Source organism: Xiphophorus hellerii, chromosome 5 (assembly GCF_003331165.1).
Source record: "Xiphophorus hellerii strain 12219 chromosome 5, Xiphophorus_hellerii-4.1, whole genome shotgun sequence".
Lineage (NCBI taxonomy): Eukaryota > Metazoa > Chordata > Actinopteri > Cyprinodontiformes > Poeciliidae > Xiphophorus > Xiphophorus hellerii.
Genome location: NC_045676.1, coordinates 935,906 through 957,500, shown reverse-complemented (window position 1 = coordinate 957,500; position 21,595 = coordinate 935,906). Strand labels below are relative to the sequence as shown.

At 41.0% G+C, this 21,595-nt stretch overlaps 1 protein-coding gene across 1 annotated transcript in view; it reads left to right on the top strand.

Moving 5' to 3' along the window:
* LOC116719349 (NACHT, LRR and PYD domains-containing protein 12-like) overlaps nucleotides 1-10,223 on the top strand; it is a 12,539-nt gene extending 2,316 nt beyond the window's left edge. The window contains exons 2-14 of the mRNA XM_032561849.1: nucleotides 877-2,716; nucleotides 3,339-3,515; nucleotides 3,602-3,847; nucleotides 3,925-4,095; nucleotides 4,916-5,089; nucleotides 5,778-5,827; nucleotides 5,893-6,461; nucleotides 6,546-6,601; nucleotides 7,322-7,536; nucleotides 8,018-8,274; nucleotides 8,358-8,474; nucleotides 8,544-8,685; nucleotides 9,695-10,223. Of these exons, the coding sequence (XP_032417740.1) occupies nucleotides 903-2,716; nucleotides 3,339-3,515; nucleotides 3,602-3,847; nucleotides 3,925-4,095; nucleotides 4,916-5,089; nucleotides 5,778-5,827; nucleotides 5,893-6,461; nucleotides 6,546-6,601; nucleotides 7,322-7,536; nucleotides 8,018-8,274; nucleotides 8,358-8,474; nucleotides 8,544-8,685; nucleotides 9,695-10,017 (4,311 nt within the window). The 5' untranslated portion in view covers nucleotides 877-902 and the 3' untranslated portion in view covers nucleotides 10,018-10,223. The remainder of the gene's footprint in view (nucleotides 1-876; nucleotides 2,717-3,338; nucleotides 3,516-3,601; nucleotides 3,848-3,924; nucleotides 4,096-4,915; nucleotides 5,090-5,777; nucleotides 5,828-5,892; nucleotides 6,462-6,545; nucleotides 6,602-7,321; nucleotides 7,537-8,017; nucleotides 8,275-8,357; nucleotides 8,475-8,543; nucleotides 8,686-9,694) is intronic.
* The last annotated feature ends 11,372 nt before the right edge of the window (nucleotides 10,224-21,595 follow it).

Genomic DNA, 21,595 nt, shown 5'->3' with positions numbered 1-21,595 from the left:
GAAAAGAAGCTTAACCGGATTCGCGCATCAAAAGCACAAGCACATTGTTCCCACTAAAACTAAGGTGAGCTGAACAGTAATGTTGCCAATTTAGTTAAAATCATAAATAAAATGAGTCACACATGATTCAGGACCGTGACAGAAAAAGAAAGGGTGCGCATAGCGTGCGTAATTGTTTTTTCCTCTGTAAGCCTCCGCTCTTTCATACAGCACGCTCTTTTAGCTCCAGATAAATTGTTTAGATGAGCCACAAAAAGAGCTCCACGATTTTGCAACTGTTTAGATTTTTGATTTATTTTTTAATTTCAAGGAAATGTGCAACATTTACAGATGTGTTCCAAAGATCTGATCAAAATGTTTTTGTTAAGATGTGAAAACACTGTTGGTATCTCAAACATTAAACTCAGAATCTCAGATGTAACGTTTGTTTGAGAAAACGGTTAAAAATGAGTTTGGGGTTCTTATCATTAGAAAAATGAAAAAAGGGCGTATTTGCCATACAAAGGCCCTGATAAAATAATTAAAATGGGAGGAAATGTTTTAAAATGTTCATGTGTTAAATTTCATTCAGATAAAGTGTCATTTTAAAAGATGAGATGGTTCTAAAATAAAAGCAATTAGAAGTTTTTGTGGTGGCATTTGTTTGTGTGTGGGTTGATTATTGGGGGGGGGGGGGCAGCAGGCATTGTGCTCCTTGGAGGGGGGCTCACCCTTTCATACTTTGAAAACCCCTGTCTTAGAGAACTGAAGCAGCTACTGAGCTTTACTGTACACCTATGGATATGTTTTCACTTGTACAATATTTGAATGCTTTCTTGTTTTATTTGCAGTTTTAGTGGGTTAAGACTAATAGTTTTCTTTCCATGTCTAAAACAGAGCAGAGTGGAGAAAGACCTGTAAACATGGAACATGACAAACTTATGGACATCATTAAAAAAAATCTTAAAGCCAGTCTTCAGAAAAGATTTACCTGGACATACGAGGGAACGTCAGACAGTTGGATCAAACTCCAGGATGTTTACACAAAGCTCTTCATTGTGCAACAGGCTGACCAACCAGGCTGCGTCCAACATGAGATTCTGCATCATTTTATGCTCCCTGATGAAAAGTCACCACATACAGAGTTTAACTATGAGCAAATCAACAGTCTGGACATTTTTAAACCAGGAAAAAAACATTTCCAACGACAATCAACACATTGTAAATCCATCCAAAGAGTGATGACAAAAGGCATTGCTGGTATCGGGAAAACGTTTGCCGTCCAGAACTTTTCTCTAAACTGGGCAGAGGGCAAATCCAATCAGCACATTGATTTAATCTTCGTCCTCCCTTTCAGAGAGCTGAACATGATTAAAGATGGGGAACACAGTCTGCTGCAGCTCCTCCTTTACTTCTACCCTGAGCTCAAACCACTCAAAGATGCAAAACGGCTAATTAACGAGAAAATCCTGTTCATCCTTGATGGCCTGGATGAAAATCGATATCTACTGGACTTTAAAGAAGCCATGAGTGTGACTGACATAAATCAGAAAACTACGGTTGATGTGTTGCTCATCAACCTGATCAGAGGCAATCTGCTGCCTGATGCTTTGCTGTGGATTACATCCAGACCTGCTGCAGCCTCCCAGATTCCCTCGAAATACATTGACCAGGTGACAGAAGTGCAGGGATTCACCGACCAAGAAAAGAACAAGTACTTCCGAAAGAGACTGAGTTCTGTCCAAAAGGCTGAAGAACTCCTGTCAGGTCTCAGAGGGATGATAAGCTTCCATTTAATGGGACATATACCTGTGTTTTGTTGGGTTATTGCTGAGGTATTTAAGAAGGGATGGAGTGACCGAAGAATCACAACAATGACTGAGTTGTACATCTATTATGTCCTGATCCAAACCAAGAGAACAACACAGAAATATGAGTCAAAAAGTTCCAAGAAAGAATCCCGAAAGAGAATATCAAATCTTCAGAACACTGGTTTCCTGTTAAACCTATCCAGACTGGCCTTTGAGCAGCTTCATAAAGGAAACATCATCTTCTATGAGGAAGACCTGACAGACTGTGGCATTGATGCTGATGACGCTTCTTTGTTTTGTGGGCTTTGCTCAGAAATCCTGAAGCAAGAATTTGGTTTGTACCAAAAGAAGATGTTCAGTTTTGTGCATTTGAGCTTTCAGGAGTTTCTAGCTGCTGTTTACGTTTTCCACTGCTGCAAGACGAACGACCTCGGTCCTCTGAGGTCATTCCTGGGAGTTGACCCTACAGATATGAGTTTCCTGGAGCTGCAGAAAAAGGTTGTAGATAAAGCTGTGCAGAGTGAGAAGGGTCAGTTAGACCTGTTTCTCTGTTTCTTCCTTGGACTCTCACTGAGGCCAAATCAAGAAATGATTCAAATTTTGCTTCCCCAGACAGAGAGCAGCTCAGACACTACTGACAGTTTAAAAGCCTACATAAGGAGTTTTCATGCTGATAACATCCCAACAGAGAGGTGCATTAATCTTTTCCTCTGCAAGTTTGAGCTCAAAGAAAGAGAATTTCAGGATGACATTGGGAAGTATCTGAAATTAGGAGTGAGACTCTCAACCATTGACTGCTCAGTGCTGTCAACGCTGCTGCAGATGTCTGGTGAAGTGATTGAAGAGCTCGATCTGACGAGATGCTGTATATTGGATTCTGGGACTGAGAAGCTTCTTCAGCTAGTAGGGAACTGCAAGAAGGCTGTGTGAGTACCAACAGATAGATTCATTCAAAGGACATGAAAACAAGAGGAAGTAGAATTAATGTTGCAATTTCTTAAATTTATCTGATTCCACAATCACTATCAAAAACCACTAAGCTGCAGATAAATCCCTCCAGTCAATACAAACATCGGCTGATATCAAACACAAATATCTACGATGAAAACTCAAAAATATGAGCAAAAAAAGATACTAACAGACTTTTTTTGGGTACAAAAAACACAGACCATTCCAGTTTGTTCATCAATATCCTGCATCTATTTCAAAAACGGTTTGCTAATATTCTAAATGTAGATATAAAAGATGGTAAAAGCAAAGCAAGGGGTCCCAACATGATGGAAGGGTTTACTGAATGTTTTTTAAATATTTATATCATTGTTTTATTTTCTAGCCTAATGAATAATGATAATGTTTTCCTTGGTTGCCAGACCTGTTCTCTATTTGCATCCAAAACTAAAACCTCAGATTTTAGCTGACAACACGGAGCATGATATATCGCTCTGACTCTGTTATTTCACTAAACGTGGATATAAACTCTCGTTCATAAGGACTGCTTTGAGTTTCATGCATCATATTAACTCCACTTGTTGTGTATAAATCCCACAGACTCAAGAGTAGACATGTGCTAGACTTTAACCTCCACATACTGCTGTCCATCCTTCAGTCAGAAGATTCAAGCTTACAAGAGCTGTGTCTGCATGGTTCTCATACCGTACAGACGGCTCTTCCTTTTGAACTCTTCGTTGTGCTGGAAAGGCCTGTGTGTAAACTGCAGACCCTCAGGTCAGTCCTACAAACTGTTTAGTCTGATTTGAGCTAATGAATTAATTTAGTATTGCTTCAGCACTGAATCTGTGGTTTTTTCACAGATTGTCTGGTTTCTCTCTGGACTTCATGAGGTGTCGCCAACTTGCCACCGTGCTGCAAGTCAAACAATCCAACTTGACAACATTGGACTTGACAAACTGTACTTACAGTTATGTTAAGAATTACTCTGGGAATATTTTAGAACATGAGAAGAAGGAAAAATATGAAGATTTTATTGACGAAGCGACTCCGTTGACTCGGATTTCTACCGGATTGATTGGGCCTCTTTGCAAACTGAAGGAATTTGGGTAAATAAACTGAAGATCATTGGAAGAGGTATTCCTCTCTTGTTAACATTATGCTCACATATTTCCTCTGATTGCAGAATGAAGAGCTGTAATTTGAGAAGTGGATGCTGTCAGGTGTTTGCCTCAGCTCTGAGCTCCAACAGCCAGCTGAGAAAACTCGATTTGAGTTGCAACCAGATCCAGGATTTGGGAGTGCAGCTCCTCTCTGTTGGTCTGGGCGATTCAGACTGTCAGCTGGAGTCTCTCAGGTGATGATTCCTCTACACATCACAAAGAACATTAGTCATGCATTATATCTTTGTGGTATAATTCCCCATTGCTCAGGTTGTCATGACATGGAAGATTAGTTGATCACACCGGAGCTGTGGTTGTTGCTCCGATGGTGTTTGCAGAGACATTTAGGAAAGGCAAACCTGGAGGTTCAGTTTTCGATAGATTCAAAGAAACCCAACAAAAAGGTTTTGTTCAAGTTTTCCTCAATATAAAACCTGGAGAACTGAGAATCTTCAGACATGTTTGATTTAAGACAATAAAGCTTTTTTTTTTCTCAACATTTTTTGAACACATGCACAATAGAGTGGTGGTTTATGATAAGGCGATATGGGCAGTTGCCCAGGGCGGTATCACAAAGGGCTGGGAGACTTCAAGGGCGTTCTAATTATTATGTTAATCAGTTATTACATTTTGTCATATATATAAAAAACTTACTGCACTATGCATTGCAATATGTTGTAACATATAAATTACATGTAAAAATATAGAGCCCTTTTTGGTCTGCATAGCTACATATTTATCTTTATTAACATACATGGTCTATGCTTAAATTGCAATATATTAGAACATATAAAAATATAAATCTCATATATGGGAATTCATTGCTTAATGTATTGCACTATAATTTGCCATATAATGTTTTATCTTTCTTCAGAAGGGGTTTTGGGAATTTCAACAAGAGGAGATGCTAGAGCAGTCTCAGGTTCTGGCAGGAAGGAAATTTTATTGCCCGTCATTTCCTCAGAGTTTCTCAGATGTAGCTGGTGAGAGATTTAATCTCGTTTTGTGTTGCAGATTGTCATGCTGTGGGATCTCACAGGAAGGATGTGCCTCTTTGGCCTCGGCTCTGAAGTCCAACCCTGTCCATCTAATAGAGCTAGACGTTAGCTATAACCACCCGGGTCAGCTTGGAGTCAAGATGCTCCTTGAGAGACTGGAGGACCCAAAATGCAGACTGGAAAAACTCAAGTTAGTCCTCTGTAGCCTTTGCACTAATGATGTATTTGCTTTAACAGAAATGTTTATTAGAGTTTTACATTTTCTGTGGAATAATCCTATTTTCTATTTACCTCTGAAATACAGTCTTCCATTTCACTCATTGACAAAAGAAGTAAAGTACCCTGAAGAAATCTTTTTATTTGGTCCAACATCCTGGGCATCAGTGATGATTGTTTAAATAAGGTTAACACTTCATGCTCTTATACATGAATACTGATAGAGTTTGTGGCATCATGAATGGAACAATATACTATAAGCTGTTGCAGGAATATCTAGAATTCAACCAAAACAAAGAGTGAAGGTCACACTACATAGATGGTTCATTTTTTAAATGCTTAGTGCAGTTTATCCCACTATTAATATAGTTTAATGGGGTCTGGTTGCTCACTAGACTCTGTTTCTCCTAAAATGCTACATAAGACGAAGCTAAAGGAGAACTACAGCTGCAGCAGTTCGTGTCGGCCAGCATCCTACTGTACATCTCCATGTGGCTAAAACATAATAATGACTTCAGACCACTTAGCTCCAACATAAAGCGACAGCTTCTTCACTAACCACATGCAGACATGCACCGTCTGGAGTAACTCTAACATTTTACAATAAAATATCATTCAGAAATTCCTCTTTTGAGTTTTTCCTGCTGCTCCTGTCTTCTCAGTGTGGACCATGATGAAGATTATTGGATCAACCCACAGCTTCTGAACAAATGTAAGGCTTGTTGTGCTTAATAAAATGTTGCTGTTTGTCACTGCAACTGGTTATTTCTTTTTCAGACGCCTGTGATTTGACCTTTGACATCAATACTGCCAATGAATACCTCATCCTGTCTGAGTGCAACAGAACAGTTAGTTTGATGCAGGAAAAGCAGAAGTATCCTGATCACCCAGAAAGGTTTAAATATGAGGGTCAGGTGATGTGCAGAGAAGCTCTGACTGGACGCCGTTACTGGGAGGTGGAGGCGACATCAGTCCAAAACATGGGAGTGGCTTTTAAGGAGGTTCAGAGGAAAGGATGCGACTTTCAGATGGACTGGAGCGATAAGACCTGGATGTTACATAACTATTTACTGCATGGTTTTACGTTTCGCCACGGGCATCAGGAAGTCTACGTTCCGATCACATTTATTGATGATCAAGAATTCGTGGCCCGACCCCGACCCATGAGAGTTGGACTGTTTCTGGACTGGCCAGCTGGTATTCTGTGTTTTTACTGGCTGTCTGGTGACACAAGAACTCTGCTTCACACCTTCCACTCAACTTTTACTGAGCCTGTTTACCCAGCATTCACCGTTCAGGCCTTTTCTTTGACTCTGCTGACTGTTGAGAAACTGGAACCAGACCATGTGAGTGAATCTCGTGTTATTGAACCTGAACTACGGCTGAGCAGCTCTGAGAAGTTTCTTCACTTTGACCTTCTTGTGTTCAAGGTTCCCTTGGGCTTCACACCTGAGGTGAGCAGAGAGAGGGTCGGTGTCTCTTACAGGTGAGACAAGCACTTCATAAGGTTTTCTTAGATCTTCAATCAAATTTGGTAATCAAAATAGTTTTTGACCAGAAGCTCATTTTAAGGACTTTAGCAGCAGCCGATGTTATGATCCAGCCAAAAGGAGTCCAGGGATATAAATAATGTATTTGTTCTTTTTTAGTTCCCATAAATGGGATTTTACCTCCAAATTAAAGAGACGGTTTCTTGGTTTGACGTGCATGTCTGTCAAACCTTCAGACATGTTAGATTTAACATGCATGTCTGTCAAACCTTCAGACATGTTAGATTTAACATGCATGTCTGTCAAACCTTCAGACATGTTAGATTTAACATGAATGTCTGGAACCAGCCACCGAACTGAAGTTGGTGCAAGTGTGTAGATTTTACTAAATGAGTTCATAGCTGTGGGGTGGGAGGGGTCTTCAGAGGATTTCTGTCGATGGATGCTGCGTTTGAAGGACATGAGATTACAGAGACACAATAAGTAAAAGTCCACAACTCCTCAAAATGTTATATGCTTCTGTGATTAGTTACCAGATCAGTAACCATTTAATTCAGTAGGAGAAATAATCATGTAAGGAAAAATAATCATCTTAATCTAACATTTCTTCCCTGAATGCTGACACTGAATCCAGGCGGAGGCTTTGAGATATGGAGGAAACATCAGACAATGTTCTTTTTCTTGGAGATGATGGATGGATGATGGGTCTCTTTCAGCTTCCAGTTTCCTGGTTCAGGTCTGTTCCGGTGTTCTCTGACTGGTCTGGTGTTCGGAGTGACCCGGGAGGCGGAGCTGACGTACAAGACTGAAATCTGGGATGAGAAGCTGCTGCAGACGGCGAACAAGCTGCCAGGCGGACCTTTGTTCAGCATCGAATGTCCTCAGGGCTGCATCACAGAGCTGCAGCTGCCGCACTGCCAGCCTGCAGCAGGTAAACCTCTGGTTCCTCTGGTTCCATTGGTTCCTTTGGTTCCTCTGGTTCCATTGGTTCCTTTGGTTCCTCTGGTTCCTTTGGTTCCATTGGTTCCTTTGGTTCCTTTGGTTCCTCTGGTTCCTTTGGTTCCTCTGGTTCCTTTGGTTCCTCTGGTTCCATTGGTTCCTTTGGTTCCTCTGGTTCCTCTGGTTCCTTTGGTTCCATTGGTTCCTCTGGTTCCTTTGGTTCCTCTGGTTCCTTTGGTTCCTCTGGTTCCTTTGGTTCCTCCGGTTCCTTTGGTTCCTCTGGTTCCTCCGGTTCCTTTGGTTCCTCTGGTTCCTCCGGTTCCTTTGGTTCCTCCGGTTCCTTTGGTTCCTCTGGTTCCTTTGGTTCCTCTGGTTCCTCTGGTTCCTTTGGTTCCTTTGGTTCCTCTGGTTCCTCCGGTTCCTCCGGTTCCCTGGTTCCTCTCTAATGGACCTCTGTTTCTGTCACCCCACAGCCCAGCAGCCTGACTGCCTCTCTGTCGGCCACATCACTGATGATGGGATGATCGTCCTTCCGCCACTCCGGGTCACAGAAACCCACGTGGTGCTGAGTGTCTCACACCTTTCTGGCTTCGGCGTCGTGTTGGACCGGATCAAGAAGTTCCTGACCAAGCCGATTCGGGGCCAAGTTCTGCTGTTCCTGAGGCAGCTGCAGCGACCTCTCAGCATCCTCAGTGTGATTCTGCTGCCCAGCAACGTTCCTCTGCAGGATGTGAATCTTTAACCCGAGATTTTAAAGGATAAAACTGATCCAGGTTGTTTCTTTTAAAACTAACCCATGGTTCTGATTTGAAGGTGAAAGAGCAGCACAGCGGCTCTAAGTTCATCCAGGCTCCATCCTTCTGCTCCTTCCACAAAGGGAAAACCTACCGCCTCCACAGCGACCCGGCGGGCCTCACCATCCAACCCAAAGTCAGTTTCAGACCCGCCATCCGGTTCCACTGGGAGCTAAAATACACTCAGACTCTCGTCTTCTTGCAGACAGCTCAGTTCTTTGAGAACTACGGGCCAAATTACCACGCCACGTTTGAGATCACGCTGTCGACGAGAGCGGAGGACGTGACTGTGAAGGTCCAGAGTCCGGAAGAGGAAAACGTCTGGGACTACGCCCTGCACCTGCCAGGTACACCAACCGTCTGCTAGTTTAATGGAGAGGCTTCATGCTGTCAGCTTCAGCTAAACGGAGAAAAGAATCAGGATTTGTTGTAATTACTCAGTTTAATGTATATTAATTGTGTATTGGTACTAATTAATCAAGTGATACTTAAGAAAAAAGAAATCTTGATATGAACTGAGAAGCAGTAAAAAGAAAACCCAACTGAAGCTGTTTGGTTTCAACATTCAGCTGTTTTCTATAGAAAGTCTGCCCCCTGCTGGACTTCACCTGGCTCTGCAGGGTAATCACGTCATTTATCCTGAATCTTTGAATTCTAACAATGAATGTTTTTAACTAAGCAGCATCATGAATAAATATGATTGAATCCACAGTGAAAGTCTGTTAGAAATGCTTTTAAAAAAGAAAACTGTATTTTTATTCTGAGGAGTATTTTATTTTGATTGGTCAGAAAACTCTCCTGGTCAGAACCTGATGGAGGATCTGTGGAGAATTAGGAGAAAATGAGCTGAAGGTCCTGTCAGAGCAGACTGGGTTTCCAGAACCTGAGCAGAACCTGAGGCTGGTCTCCATGCCATGCTGCACTGATGCAGGAAGTAAAAGGAGCCCAGACCAGAGAAATGTTCCCAGCTGACATTTCTGTTAAAAGTATCATATTTTATTGATCTGATGTAATATTCTTATGTCCTGAGACATTTCATTTGGGATTTTCATTCTCTGCAATCAGCAACATCACAAGAAATAAAGATGGGAAAGAATTCACTCTGTGTGTAATAGATCTACGTAATAGATACGTTTTACTTTCTGAACTGAGGGACAGAAAACTCAGAATATTTCATCACATTCTGATGTTTAGATATGAAGTTATATTTGTAATATTCCAGTGGAAAATCAGAGTTGGATGATTCTGAATATTTCTGGATGATTCTGGATGATTCTGGATGATTCTGGATGATTCTGAATATTTCTGGATGATTCTGGATGATTCTGCTTCCTGTCGTCTCGTTTCTGTCTGCAGCTCCAGCCTCTCCTGGTCCGGCAGACCAAAGGCGACTGCGGCTCGGGGAAAGTTTGTCAGCGGAGGAGAAGCTGAGAAGTGTCCGACCGGACTTCATTGATCACGTGTCCAACCCGGTTCTGGACAAGCTGCTGGACGAGCTGCAGCACTGCAGGGTGATATCAGATGCTGAAGCGGACCAGATCAGAACCAAACCCAGAGCAGAAAAAGCCCGAGAGCTGATTGACTCGGTGAGGAAGAAAGGAGCAGAGGCCAGCTCCAGAATGACCTCTGCCCTCTGCTCCAACGACCCGTATCTGAGCAGCGAACTGGGCTTACTGTGACGGACAGAATCAGACAGAACCGGACAGAACCAGACAGAGCTCTGCAGAACTCAGCTATACAGAAAGATCATGTGGTGGGATGGTGTTCCACCCTCCCAACTATGTGCACCAGGTGTAGTTGATTGGTGGGCGGGGCAGATAGCTTTATAGCTGAGCAGGCCGCTGCCAGGTGTGTGTCTTTGTTTCCCTACATGTCGGCTGGTGTGCTTGATCCGCTCATCTGAATCGTAAGTGTCATTTGTACCATCTGTGGCTGGGATTGTGGTTGGGTTCTGGTGCCATCTATACCTGCCGTGCGTTTCTGCAGCGTTGCTCTGCTGCCGTTAGCGGCTGCAGCTGGAGGTTGTTGCTGCTTCCATCTCGCCTGCTGATCCTCTCTCTCCCTGGTCGGCTGTGCTGCCACTCCTGGGATTGTCTTGGAGTTGCAGCGCTTGGACGCTCTGCTGTCTTGTCTTGTCTTGTCGGTGTTTGTTTGGGCCGCTCTGAAGGAAACCTGTTGCTGATTGGACCGGCTGAGCGAGCGGGACCGACTCCTCTGGCCCATTGAAAGGCACTGAAATCGGACAACGACGATTTGTTCCACCGTTTAAAGTGTTTGTGTTTTTTCCTTTTACAGTTTTGCTTATTATTGAAATTGCTAATGAGTTTGCTTTACTAATTTGTTTTCTTTACATTGCATGTTTTGTTTGTTCATTTATTTTTTTGGAATAATTCAAATTGTCTTTTATTTCACATGATCCCTTTTCCTCTCCAGGGACAGAGTAGTGGGCCTGAAGCCATGCTTTTAAAAAGAAATGTTTTAAATGAAATTGTTTAAATAAAATATTGTGAACTATTCCGTGTTCTGGTGCATCTTGTTTAAAAAGACGCCCCCTGCTGGTCACGATCAGAAACAGGAGCTGGAAATGATCAACCTGAACTGTCAGTTTTAAACCGACCAGATATTTTTTATGTTCAGTGGGTTTTTTTTTCTGAAATGTTCTAGAATTTGATTCCTGTAAAGTATCTGAGGTTTTTTTTTTTAAAGACATAAGATATATTATTAAGAACCTTAAAAGATGTCTTGGTTCTGTAACATTAAGAACTGATCCTGTTTACTTTCCATTTAGATGATTTATTTCATGGTGCAGATTCAGTGGAAGAATTACAGTTGTGTCTTTAATCTTAGAAAATAAAGCTAAAAATCATCTGGAAACTAAAAATGACATAAATTGATTATGAGTTTTCTCTCCATGAATTTTTGCTCTTGGCAAATAGAAATAATTCTGGTGATTTCTAACTGACAAAGAAAGAAATGTGATTTTTCATTCAGTGTAAAAATATCTGGTTCAGCTCTATGGATGAATGTTTGTATGACTAAAATATTTTCGTTCTGTGGCAGAGAAAATAAAGAAGTTTGGAGAACGTTTTACTTTGATCTGTACAGCAGTGTCTGATTTCATGCAGATATTATTAAACCTGATTAATTATTTTGTTTCATTAACAGATTTATGAAGACTTGGTCTTTAGGAAATGCTCCAGTTTTCTGCAGATTTGCTGCCTAGTTAAATCAGAATCTCATGGACGTTTTTCTCTGTCAAACTCTAAGAATCTAAACTCACAGTCGCCACGTGCTTTAGACAGAAGCTCTGCTATGGATTTGATATAATTGTTTTAATGGATTAATCTCATGCTACAACATGCAGATGCTCAGTTTGCACTGAAAGTTTGTTTTGCTTCAACTGTTTAATCACTTCAGGACTTTATAGTCTATAATCAACTTACAGTTCAAGTTGTGAAAATGTTTTCTGTTTCCTTCCCAACAAGTCAAACTTGTTCATTTTTCTACTTGTTCTGACACTTAACCTGCTGATCTGGTCTGAAGAGGCTCAGATGAAGCTGTTTTTCTCAGTAATGCTCAGACTTTGATATAAATTATTCTGATTTTATTATTATTGTCCTGAGCTGACTGACATGTTTTCATCTTCATCTCAGCAGATTTATGGACATCAGGTGTTGAAAAAACATTATAAACTTTCCCACATTAAAGTTTGTTTTCTAAAATCATTGATTTTGTCTTTCCACCTTAACATTGTGATAATATTCAGTTTTATGCTCCTTGTTCAGTAATCAGGATTATTCCTGCTTTTCAGCTCAAAGAGGAAAGAAGAAAACAGTTGGATATCAGAGAATATCACAAGATTTTCTGATATTAGTTCTGACTGTGGAGCCGTCATATCAGGCATAAACAGATCAGCTTTTCTTAAAGCAGATGATTATTTTATAACAGTTGGTTCTGATCCGTTTCTTACTGGGTGGAAAGTTGAAAACGTGAAACTGCTTGGTGATCAAATCCACCCAACAGACGATTAATAGAATAAAATAGAATAGAAGTACTTTATTCATCCCAGCAGGGAAATTATTTCGCAGTTACAGCATAGAGACAAGACACAATAACAACCACCACTGAGTAGCAATGTAGACAAGATAAAATAAGAATAAAATATGAAATGCTGTCAATATAAAAAGCAGCTTAGAGCAGTCGTTGCAAGGATTCAAAATATGCAGATACGTATATGTAAATATATGTACAGCAAGTGTGCCACAGTGCAGTTGTGCAAAATCGGACTGATTAGTGCAGAACAATGATTTAGCTTTTATTGTACAGTGAGATGGCCTGTGGCAGGAAGGATTTCCTGTATCTGTCCCTACGACAGCGGAGCTGGAGCAGCCTATGTGAGAAGGTGCTCCGCTGTCTGTCCACTATGTGGTGGAGAGGGTTCTGTTTATTGTCCATAATAGACAGAACCTTCTTCAGTGTCCTCCTCTCCACCACAGTTTCCAGGGACTCCAGCCTTAGTCCCAGTACAGAGCCAGCTTTCCTGATGATTTTGTCCAGTCTATTAGAGTCGCTGGCTCTGATGCTGCTTCCCCAACACACAGCAGCAAAGAAGATGGCGCCGGCAACAACACTGTGATAAAAGGTCTCCAACATCTTGCTGCACACATTGAAGGATCTCAGCTTCCTTAAAAAATAGAGTCTGCTCATCCCCTTCCTGCACACAGCGTCAGTGTTAGATGCCCAGTCCAGTCTGTTGCCGATTACAGTTTAATGCAGCTGCATGACTTTATTAAAGAGTTTTAATTTCATTATATTAACTGCAACTTTAAAAAGAAAAACATTTATACTTCATTAAATCTCTACTACTAATTGCAGCCACTTAGGACATAATGATAAATCTGATCTGGCGTCAGCAGCTGCTGCCTGCAGTACTCCTCCCGTCCACCAGAGGGAAGAAGAGACTAATCTAACGTCTAAGAAGCGGCATGAGGAATACACATATTAAAAATTATTTATTTGAGTTTAAAAGACAACAGAAGTTTAACTATTCATGCATCAGTTTGTGTGTGAAACCCAGACTGTCACCAGAACAGGAGCGAAGTATAGGGGCCCTCCACAATTTATTTATTGTTCAAAAAATAAATAAATTGGGGTCCTGTCAATTACAAAATTAATCATATTGTATTTTCGAAGATTGTTTTTAGCAGTAAAAATGTAATTAATGAACCTCCTGGATCTGCATGAAATGGTTCCTGGTGACGATGTTCAGCAGCAGCCAGTAGAAAACAAGAACCACTGTGGCTGTTACTATGCTGCTAAGAAAAATAATAAAGTCAGGTTTTCTAAAAAAATAAACACATAGAGAGAGGGAGAGAGAAAAAGACAAGAGTCAATTTATAACCCAGTTTTTCCCTGAGAGGTGAGTAGCATAGTTAGCTTAGCTACAGACTGTTTGCTTCCTTTCCACTAGCATTTAATGAATTAAGGAAAGAAATTACCAAGATATTCATATATTTAAAGTGTCTCTGTACCTTTTACTGCTTAACAGGTGAGTCAGTCAGCAGCAGCTCTAAACCTCCTGAGTGAAATTAAAGCTGCAGTTTGTAACTTTTAGGAAAATGTTTTCACATATTTGTTAAAACTGTCATTATATTGTGACAGTTTAGCATGACAGATAATCTGTTAAAAATCTATTTCCTCTGCTTTCTCCCATCTAGAAACAACCAATCAGAGGCAGGAGGCGGGTTTTAGCGCTGTCAATCACAATCTCCTGTGGCTGCTTATCTCTATGCTGTAGCTAGCGCAGCCTGTTGTGAATGCTCAGTCTAGTTAGCATAGCTACCAGTGATAGCAGATAAACATTTTTCCTGTAATGATCAGTTGTTTCTCCACCATTAGCACATTTAGCAGTGAGTGAATGAGGTTGATTGACAGCGCTAAGCCCCTCCTCCTGGTTCTGATTGGCTGTTTTGGTCGGAGCGTTGCATTACTAGCTAGCAATAGTAGTTCAGGGAGCAGGTGGAGGAGATTGATTATTGGACCAAAGAAAACCTTTTAAACCTTTAATGGGTCAAATAGACTCAAACATTGTAACAGCAGCTGGCAGGGGCCCAATCTGACTTTTTGTCAGGGGCCCAGATTCCTGGCTGCGGCCCTGCACCTGAGTAAAAGTTGTTTCCTCACAGATGAACAGCTTCGGCTCTCTGACAGAACCGGGTCTGTGTGGTTGTGGTCGACATGCTAACGTCTCTTTTCACGTTGCCGGGGGAAACAATACCTGACTGAGCCGAGCCGGTTTCAGGTTTGACCTCAAAGTTTCCTCCCGTCATTCAGACCCTCAGAGAGACAAAGAGCTGCTTTCAGGTTTCACACCGAAACACGAAGCAGAAAACATCTGAGGAAAACAAGCAGACGGTTCTCACCACCAACACAGAGAAACGAACGAAGGTGGAAACTATCAGAGAGAACGATTACTTTACTTTACTCATGGCCCAATAACATGGATGGATATGAGAAGAAACAGGAAGCAGAAATTATATAACCATGAAAATATTAAGTAGATTGAAAATATGACAGAAACTTCCTGATCTGACCAACATGGATTCAGAAGCTTCAGATTCACCGTCTGAATCTTTTCTGTGTTTTAGATCTGAAGATCTTTTCCTGCAGCTGCATTCTGGTGAAATAATTATGATATAATTTCATTTCACCATATTAACTCAGACATCATAGAGACAAACCACAATCTGTGAACCTGTGAACATGAAGGCCTGGAGGCTCCAGACGCTCCGACACTCTGGTTGGAGTTCAGACCGCTGCGTTTCAAATGTGATGAACTGAAACTAAAACTGTGAAAGTAAAATTAGAGCAGCAGAATCAGCAGCTCTGCAACAGAAAATGAATTAATTCATTTAAATCTGAAGCTTCATCTGAGCTCAGTTCAGGTTTCCTCCATCCTGACCAGCTGCTGGGATCTGATGACTTCAGTTTTTCTGCTGCATCTTTTCCTCTGGCTGCTTCCACAGATTAAATAACCGACAAACTCATCATGAATAAACTCCCTGATCATAATCACCTTTATGCAAATATTATATCTAAGCAAATCATGTTGTGAACCCGCCAAACTGGTTAAAGTTCAACATGTGACTCTATATGATGATTATTAATAACTTCTCTGTTTTATGGTTTATTTATCTTCTTTTTAACGTCTCCAGTCTGGATCCAGCTCTGCTCAATAAACAAAGATCTGCTTCTCATTTCCTCCAACAGACGTTCAGTTAAAGGAGGAACTAACCTTTAAAAAACCAATTAAACAACGAAGCTTTCAGCAAACAGGAACAGGAAGCCTTTTGTTCCGCAAAATCTTCTAATATATACAAAACTAACATTTTTTAGTCTTTGACGGTAAATATATTCTGAAATATTTAAATAAAACTTTAGTGGTTTATTTTTAAACATTTTTAAATATTTAAATATTTTACATATTTAAATAAAGCTCCTATCCAAGAGGAATGAATAAAGGAGAGACGGTCGGATCTTTTAGATCACAGGATCTCCAGGCCTCCAGTCGCTGCCCTGCAGGTTTCAGATGAGCCACAGGAACAAAACCCTGGAATGAAACGGCTTCATCGCCTCCTCCTGGTGTGGACCGGTTCTCCAGAACCTTAATGACCTGATTATTCTGCTCAGGTGCTGCAGCAGAGGCTCTCTAAACGTTGCAGGACAGCGGGCCTCCAGGACTGGAGTTTGGCGTCCCTGGTTTAGATTCTGCAGACCAGAACTGAACGATGAAGCCGTGATAATTAGAAAACAAGGCGCAGCTGTGAGGGCAGAGCAGGAGACAGGCTGAGGAAGAGAGAGAGAAATGAACTGAACTGAAACAAGAATGAACTAAAGGAAGAATAACTAAGCAAAAATACAAATAAGAAATGAACAAAATTATAAATCCAGAAAAAAACGAGATCCTGACAGAGATGATCAAAATAAAACAGGAAAAAGATCTAAGAAGTGAAACTAAAACTATAATGCTAAGAAATACCTCAAAGACTAAAAATACAAAATAAAACCAGATGTTGAACAAAAGGTACGAAACCGACATTTCAATGTTAATCAGGATTCAACGTCCAGAGAGAAAATGAGAGGAAATGTGTGCAGAACGTTTCGATCATCAGTAGTGATGAAAGCGTCTGCAGTGATGATGATGATCCTGGTTCTGGACGATCAGCTGATCTCCACGGCGACGCCTCCGTCAATCCAGATCATCAAACCTCAGAGATCAGAAACATCTGGAGTCAAATCCAGACCTCAGACCTGCTGCTGCTCTGTCAGTCTGTCTCCAGGCAGCATCATGCTGAGGGACGTCGTTCCCATGACGACCCGCACAGGAAAGGATTCAGCCTCTGAATGGCAATAATGATTTCTTTTCTGATATTAGTCATTTTAATAAATACAGGTTATTTCAGCTGCTGCTGTTTTTATTATTTCTCAGATTATCGTGATAAAATACTTAAAATTATTTCCATGGTTTTTCTTTCATCTTTCTCTAATCTAGCAGTTTCAGCAATAATCAGTTTTTTGCTGAATTTTATTTTCTTTGCGGTTCTGTCACGTTAAATAAACCGACTTGTCCAGTTTCACTTGGTTTGGTAAGGAAGACGAGGAAAGGTCACAGGGAAGGTCACGGGGAAGGTCACAGGAAAGGTCACAGGGAAGGTCACAGGAAAGGTCACAGGAAAGGTCACAGGAAAGGTCACAGGGAAGGTCACGGGGAAGGTCACAGGGAAGGTCACAGGGAAGGTCACAGGAAAGGTCACAGGAAAGGTCACCCTGAACTCTGAGCTTTATTGACACTGAAAACAGAATCCATGATGACTTTGTGAAATGAAAACATGAGAAACTCTTTCAGTTATAAAACAGAACTAAAGGAAATCATGCCTGTCTTCCTGCTCTTGTTTCTTCATGTTTAGTTTCTAAGCGTAGATGTTCGATGTGATAGATCTGCTGCTGATTTCTGCAGCTCAGGTTCAGATCTTTATCTTTTTCTTTACTCATATTCTGACTTCTGGTGTTGATCTGGTCTGTTTTTATCTCATCCCTCATATAACATGGTTATATGTCACATGGTTTGTTTCTACTTCCAGAGTTTTTCCAGCCTTTTGTTGTTGCAATAAAAGCTTTAATTATGGTTTTATTGCCCTGCAGACGGAGAGTCTTCATAAAGTCATTGTTGTTGCAGACTGGAGGGTTTTTGTTTCTGCAGGAACAGAAGTTTTGTTACAACAGGAAGTACAGCTCAGCCACACACACCAAACAGAAACTGTCTGCTTCCACTGGACTCTGTCTGAACATGTTTCTGTCAGCATGATGCTGTGAGCTTTGATGCAAGACAATAAAACCAGTTATTGTGAGAGCCTACGTCATGTTTCCATGTTTATGATGAAGAGTTTTGGTTCAGAGACTCAGTGAGGCGCTAAAGAGAAAAACAGGAACTAAATCTGTAAATCTGATCGATCTGAGTTAACCGACTGCCGGGTGGGAAAACGGATTGAGACACAGAAACAGATACTGGACCAGGAGCACATCCAGGAGGAACCGTCTTAAAATTCAGTTTTATACTTCACTCCTCTTTCAACTCCCTGATGAATCGTCCTGAACCAAAACGTTGCAGAACCAGATCCGTCCTGCAGGATGGATCTGGTTCTGCCTTTCAGCTCCTGATGTCTCAAACAAACTGACGACTATATTATTATTATTATTATTATTATTATTATTATTATTATTATGATCAAACTGACGACTGCAGCTGTGGATGGTTTCAGACTTGTTGACTCGTCTGCTCAAGTCGTCACGCTATTGTGTCTCTCAACAAAAGCCCGTGTTGTTTTGTGGTTCTGGTTGTTTTTCTGAGGTTTTCCTGGTTCTGAGAACTAGAGCACATTATCAGGAAGAAAAGATTCATGTTCAAAGATCTGAAAATAATGGACATGAGAAACGACCCGGTCCGATCACCAGCTTCTCTGACCGGCTGCAGTCTGTTTACTGAGCATTAAGTCACTAACCTCATAACATTATGACCACCCATCTGCTCATTTATTGCCTCTGAATATTGTGTCACTGAGTGAATCAATGCAGTTTGAAGCAACATGTAGCTTTCTGCACATGATTAATTTTATATATATATATATATATAACTATATATATATATACGTGTGTGTTATTTTGGTCGGATCTTTTAGATTCTGCAGACCTGTAACCTGACCCGGTCCAGTAACAGCTGGTGTTGCTTCATGGATGCTTCACTGGTTTATCTCCATAGCAACAAGGTTAGCATGATGTTAGCAACCAGGTTGCTAGCATCACTGACTGGTTCCCTTGTTACCTCAGAATGAGGAGGAAAGAGAATCTTTATGACTGAACAAACGGTCCAGTTCAGACTGGTCCCAATTCTTAGTTACAAACAACCAATCAGAGCCAGGAGGAGGGGCTTAGCGCTGTCAATCATCCTCATGTTCACACTGCTAAATGTCCTAATGCATGAGAAACTAGTTAGTGTTACAGTAAAACCGTTTATCCACCATCATCTGTGGCCATGCTAACTAGCATTAGCATTCATGGCAGACGGAGAATCTGTTCACAGATTACCTGCAACATGGTGATAAATATACAATATGTAAGAAACTTATTCTGTTTAAATGTTACAAGCTTTAAGGAGAATCTGGAAGTGAAACTTTCTGCTCTGCAGTTGTTCTGCTTTCATGTCAGATCAAATTTACAAGCCAAAGCAGATATTTGCATGTCATATTTGAATATTTGCATCAGTTAATGGTTAAACAGCAGAAACCGGCAGACTGATGGAAACGTTGTGGACATTTATGTTGAGGTTTTATAAATCATAAGTTCTATCACTTTCATTTTTCTCTGGGCAGTTTGAATATACTTAACTTAGTTTAGAACCAAAATCTGTAAATCATTTTTATGTTTGTAATTGTTTAGATTACTTTGGTAACTTTTAAACCTTCCCATTAATTTAAATGTTTAAGAACTGTGATGACAGAAGGTTTTTGTAAAATCATTTTTGTGACTACTTTTTGAACTTTCAGATTACATTAACTTTTGTTTTCAACTGTAAGAGATTTTTAGTTATTGTTTTGTCTATATTGTTGTAAGTGTATATATTTTTTTCAAACACTGAATCCACAGTATGTGCCAGAAAAAACCCACCCGTTTCCTCCCTCGGCCTTTGTTAGTCATTTTTTGTTGCTGACATCACTTCCTGTCTGTATTTGTCCTCCATGTTGACCGTTCTCCACCTTCCTCCGTCTCTCTCATCTCTTCAGATTCAGATTTAGTTTTATTTAACAGTTCAGATGTTAACCAACCAACTCTAACAATATAACACAACAATGTAACAAACTGATTCCTCTGTAAACCCGTCAGACCATCGATCTGCTGCTGGCCGCGCCTCCAACAGGAAACCCATGTTTTTCTCCTTAACCTTTATTGATTTAGGCCATCCAGATAAAACCATAAAACGTATCAATGTTATCGTCCTTCACAGAGTAAATAATGGGGCTTTCAGACTAACTGGAGAGTATTGCAGAGTTTAATGCAATACAGAGCTGCACCCTGAATAAACAGCAGTGATGGAAAGTCGGCCTGATTTCTGCAGAAGTCCCACCTTCAGGCCTTCAGGCTGAATGTGAACAAGACAGAACAAGGTTTGAACTCTCAGCTCGGTTCTGATCCCTGAAGCTCAGTGGATCCAACAAACACCTCAAAGTTTCTCTGTCGTTCAGCAGACATGAAGACATGTTTGACCTCTTTAACAGTTACATCCCAGCCCAGCAGTGAAATGGTTCTGCTGTTGATGATGATGCTGTTACAGATATTGATGAAGTTCTGCAGACTGAGTTTCCGACCGGTGGATCAGCCGTGGGCGTCTACAGTCAGTCAGAGTGAGAAAGTTTCTGCTGTGGGTTCCTGCAGCGCTGGCTGTGGGGGGATGTGGTGGTCGCCTGACGTCTCTGCTGCGCTCAGCTTCTCATCAGCCGCCGTCTGGTTAACAGGGCGGCTTTAATGGCTGGACACAGATCTGCTTTCATCTGATCACATGACAGGAAGTGGTTTGGCTTGTTTCAGGACTCGGTGTTCTACACAGGATGAGTTGGACGACAAGAATACAGCCTGAAAAAATGTAAACCGCTAAATAAACCTTTAAATGCTTCAGAGATCTGAATACATCTGCATGTTGACATGTTCAGGGTTAAATATGGAGATAAAATACAGATAAAAATAAATCTCATTGAAAAGGGAACAGAGGTAAAGTTATGTAGCCTTGTGGCCTAGTCAAAACAACAAAACATTTCTTTTTTCTGTCTCCTGAATGCAGAAGGCCTCTCGTACCAGACCTGGTTCTGGTTCTGGTTCTGTTAATATGGGTGGTTCTTTTGTCACAAACTAAAAAATATATTTTTCACCAAATTTCTGATGCCATGATTATGTTTGTATGAAGTAAAAATGGTTCAGGAGGTTTTATAATGCAAACCTGATTTAATCACTGATGACTCTTCAAAATGGAACCAAGTCATAAATACACATTAATATCCAGTAAATCAATAAGCAGATACCAGAAAACAGATCCTTCCCTGAACTGGGTCACATTAAAACGATAAAAACCGACCAGAACTTTGACAAAATATCAGGACAAACATCCGACTTGAATTTAGCTGTGAAAGCAACATGAACACGTTTCCATTTCTGAAAACACAGCAAGGTGAATAAAAACCAGCTACCTGGTTAACGCTGGTGAGCCGCTGACATCGACTGGATTCATGGATCAGTGATCAGAAACGTTCACACTACAGGGCTTATGGCTCAATTCAGACTTTTGTGAAATCAGGCTTTTTTTAGTCATTTACATTTTCAAATTAATGCGACTTGATTTTGATTTGAGCCTCATAAACGCAGCAGAGAGCGCAGTAACACGCAGTAACACGCTGTAACACGCAGTAACACGCAGCAGAGAGCGCAGTAACACGCAGTAACACGCAGTAACGCGCAGTAACACGCAGTGAGCATGCTCAGATCCTCTCAACGATTCCTGATTTCTTTACTCGCTCCGACTTCCTGAACGGTTAGAGGAGAATCCACCAATCAGAAATCAGAAAATGACATTTTTAATTAAAGGAGAACCAGTGGCAGGAAGCTCAGTTTAAAATGTGGGTCATGTTTCAAACGGAGCTCCTGGTCCAAACGGTC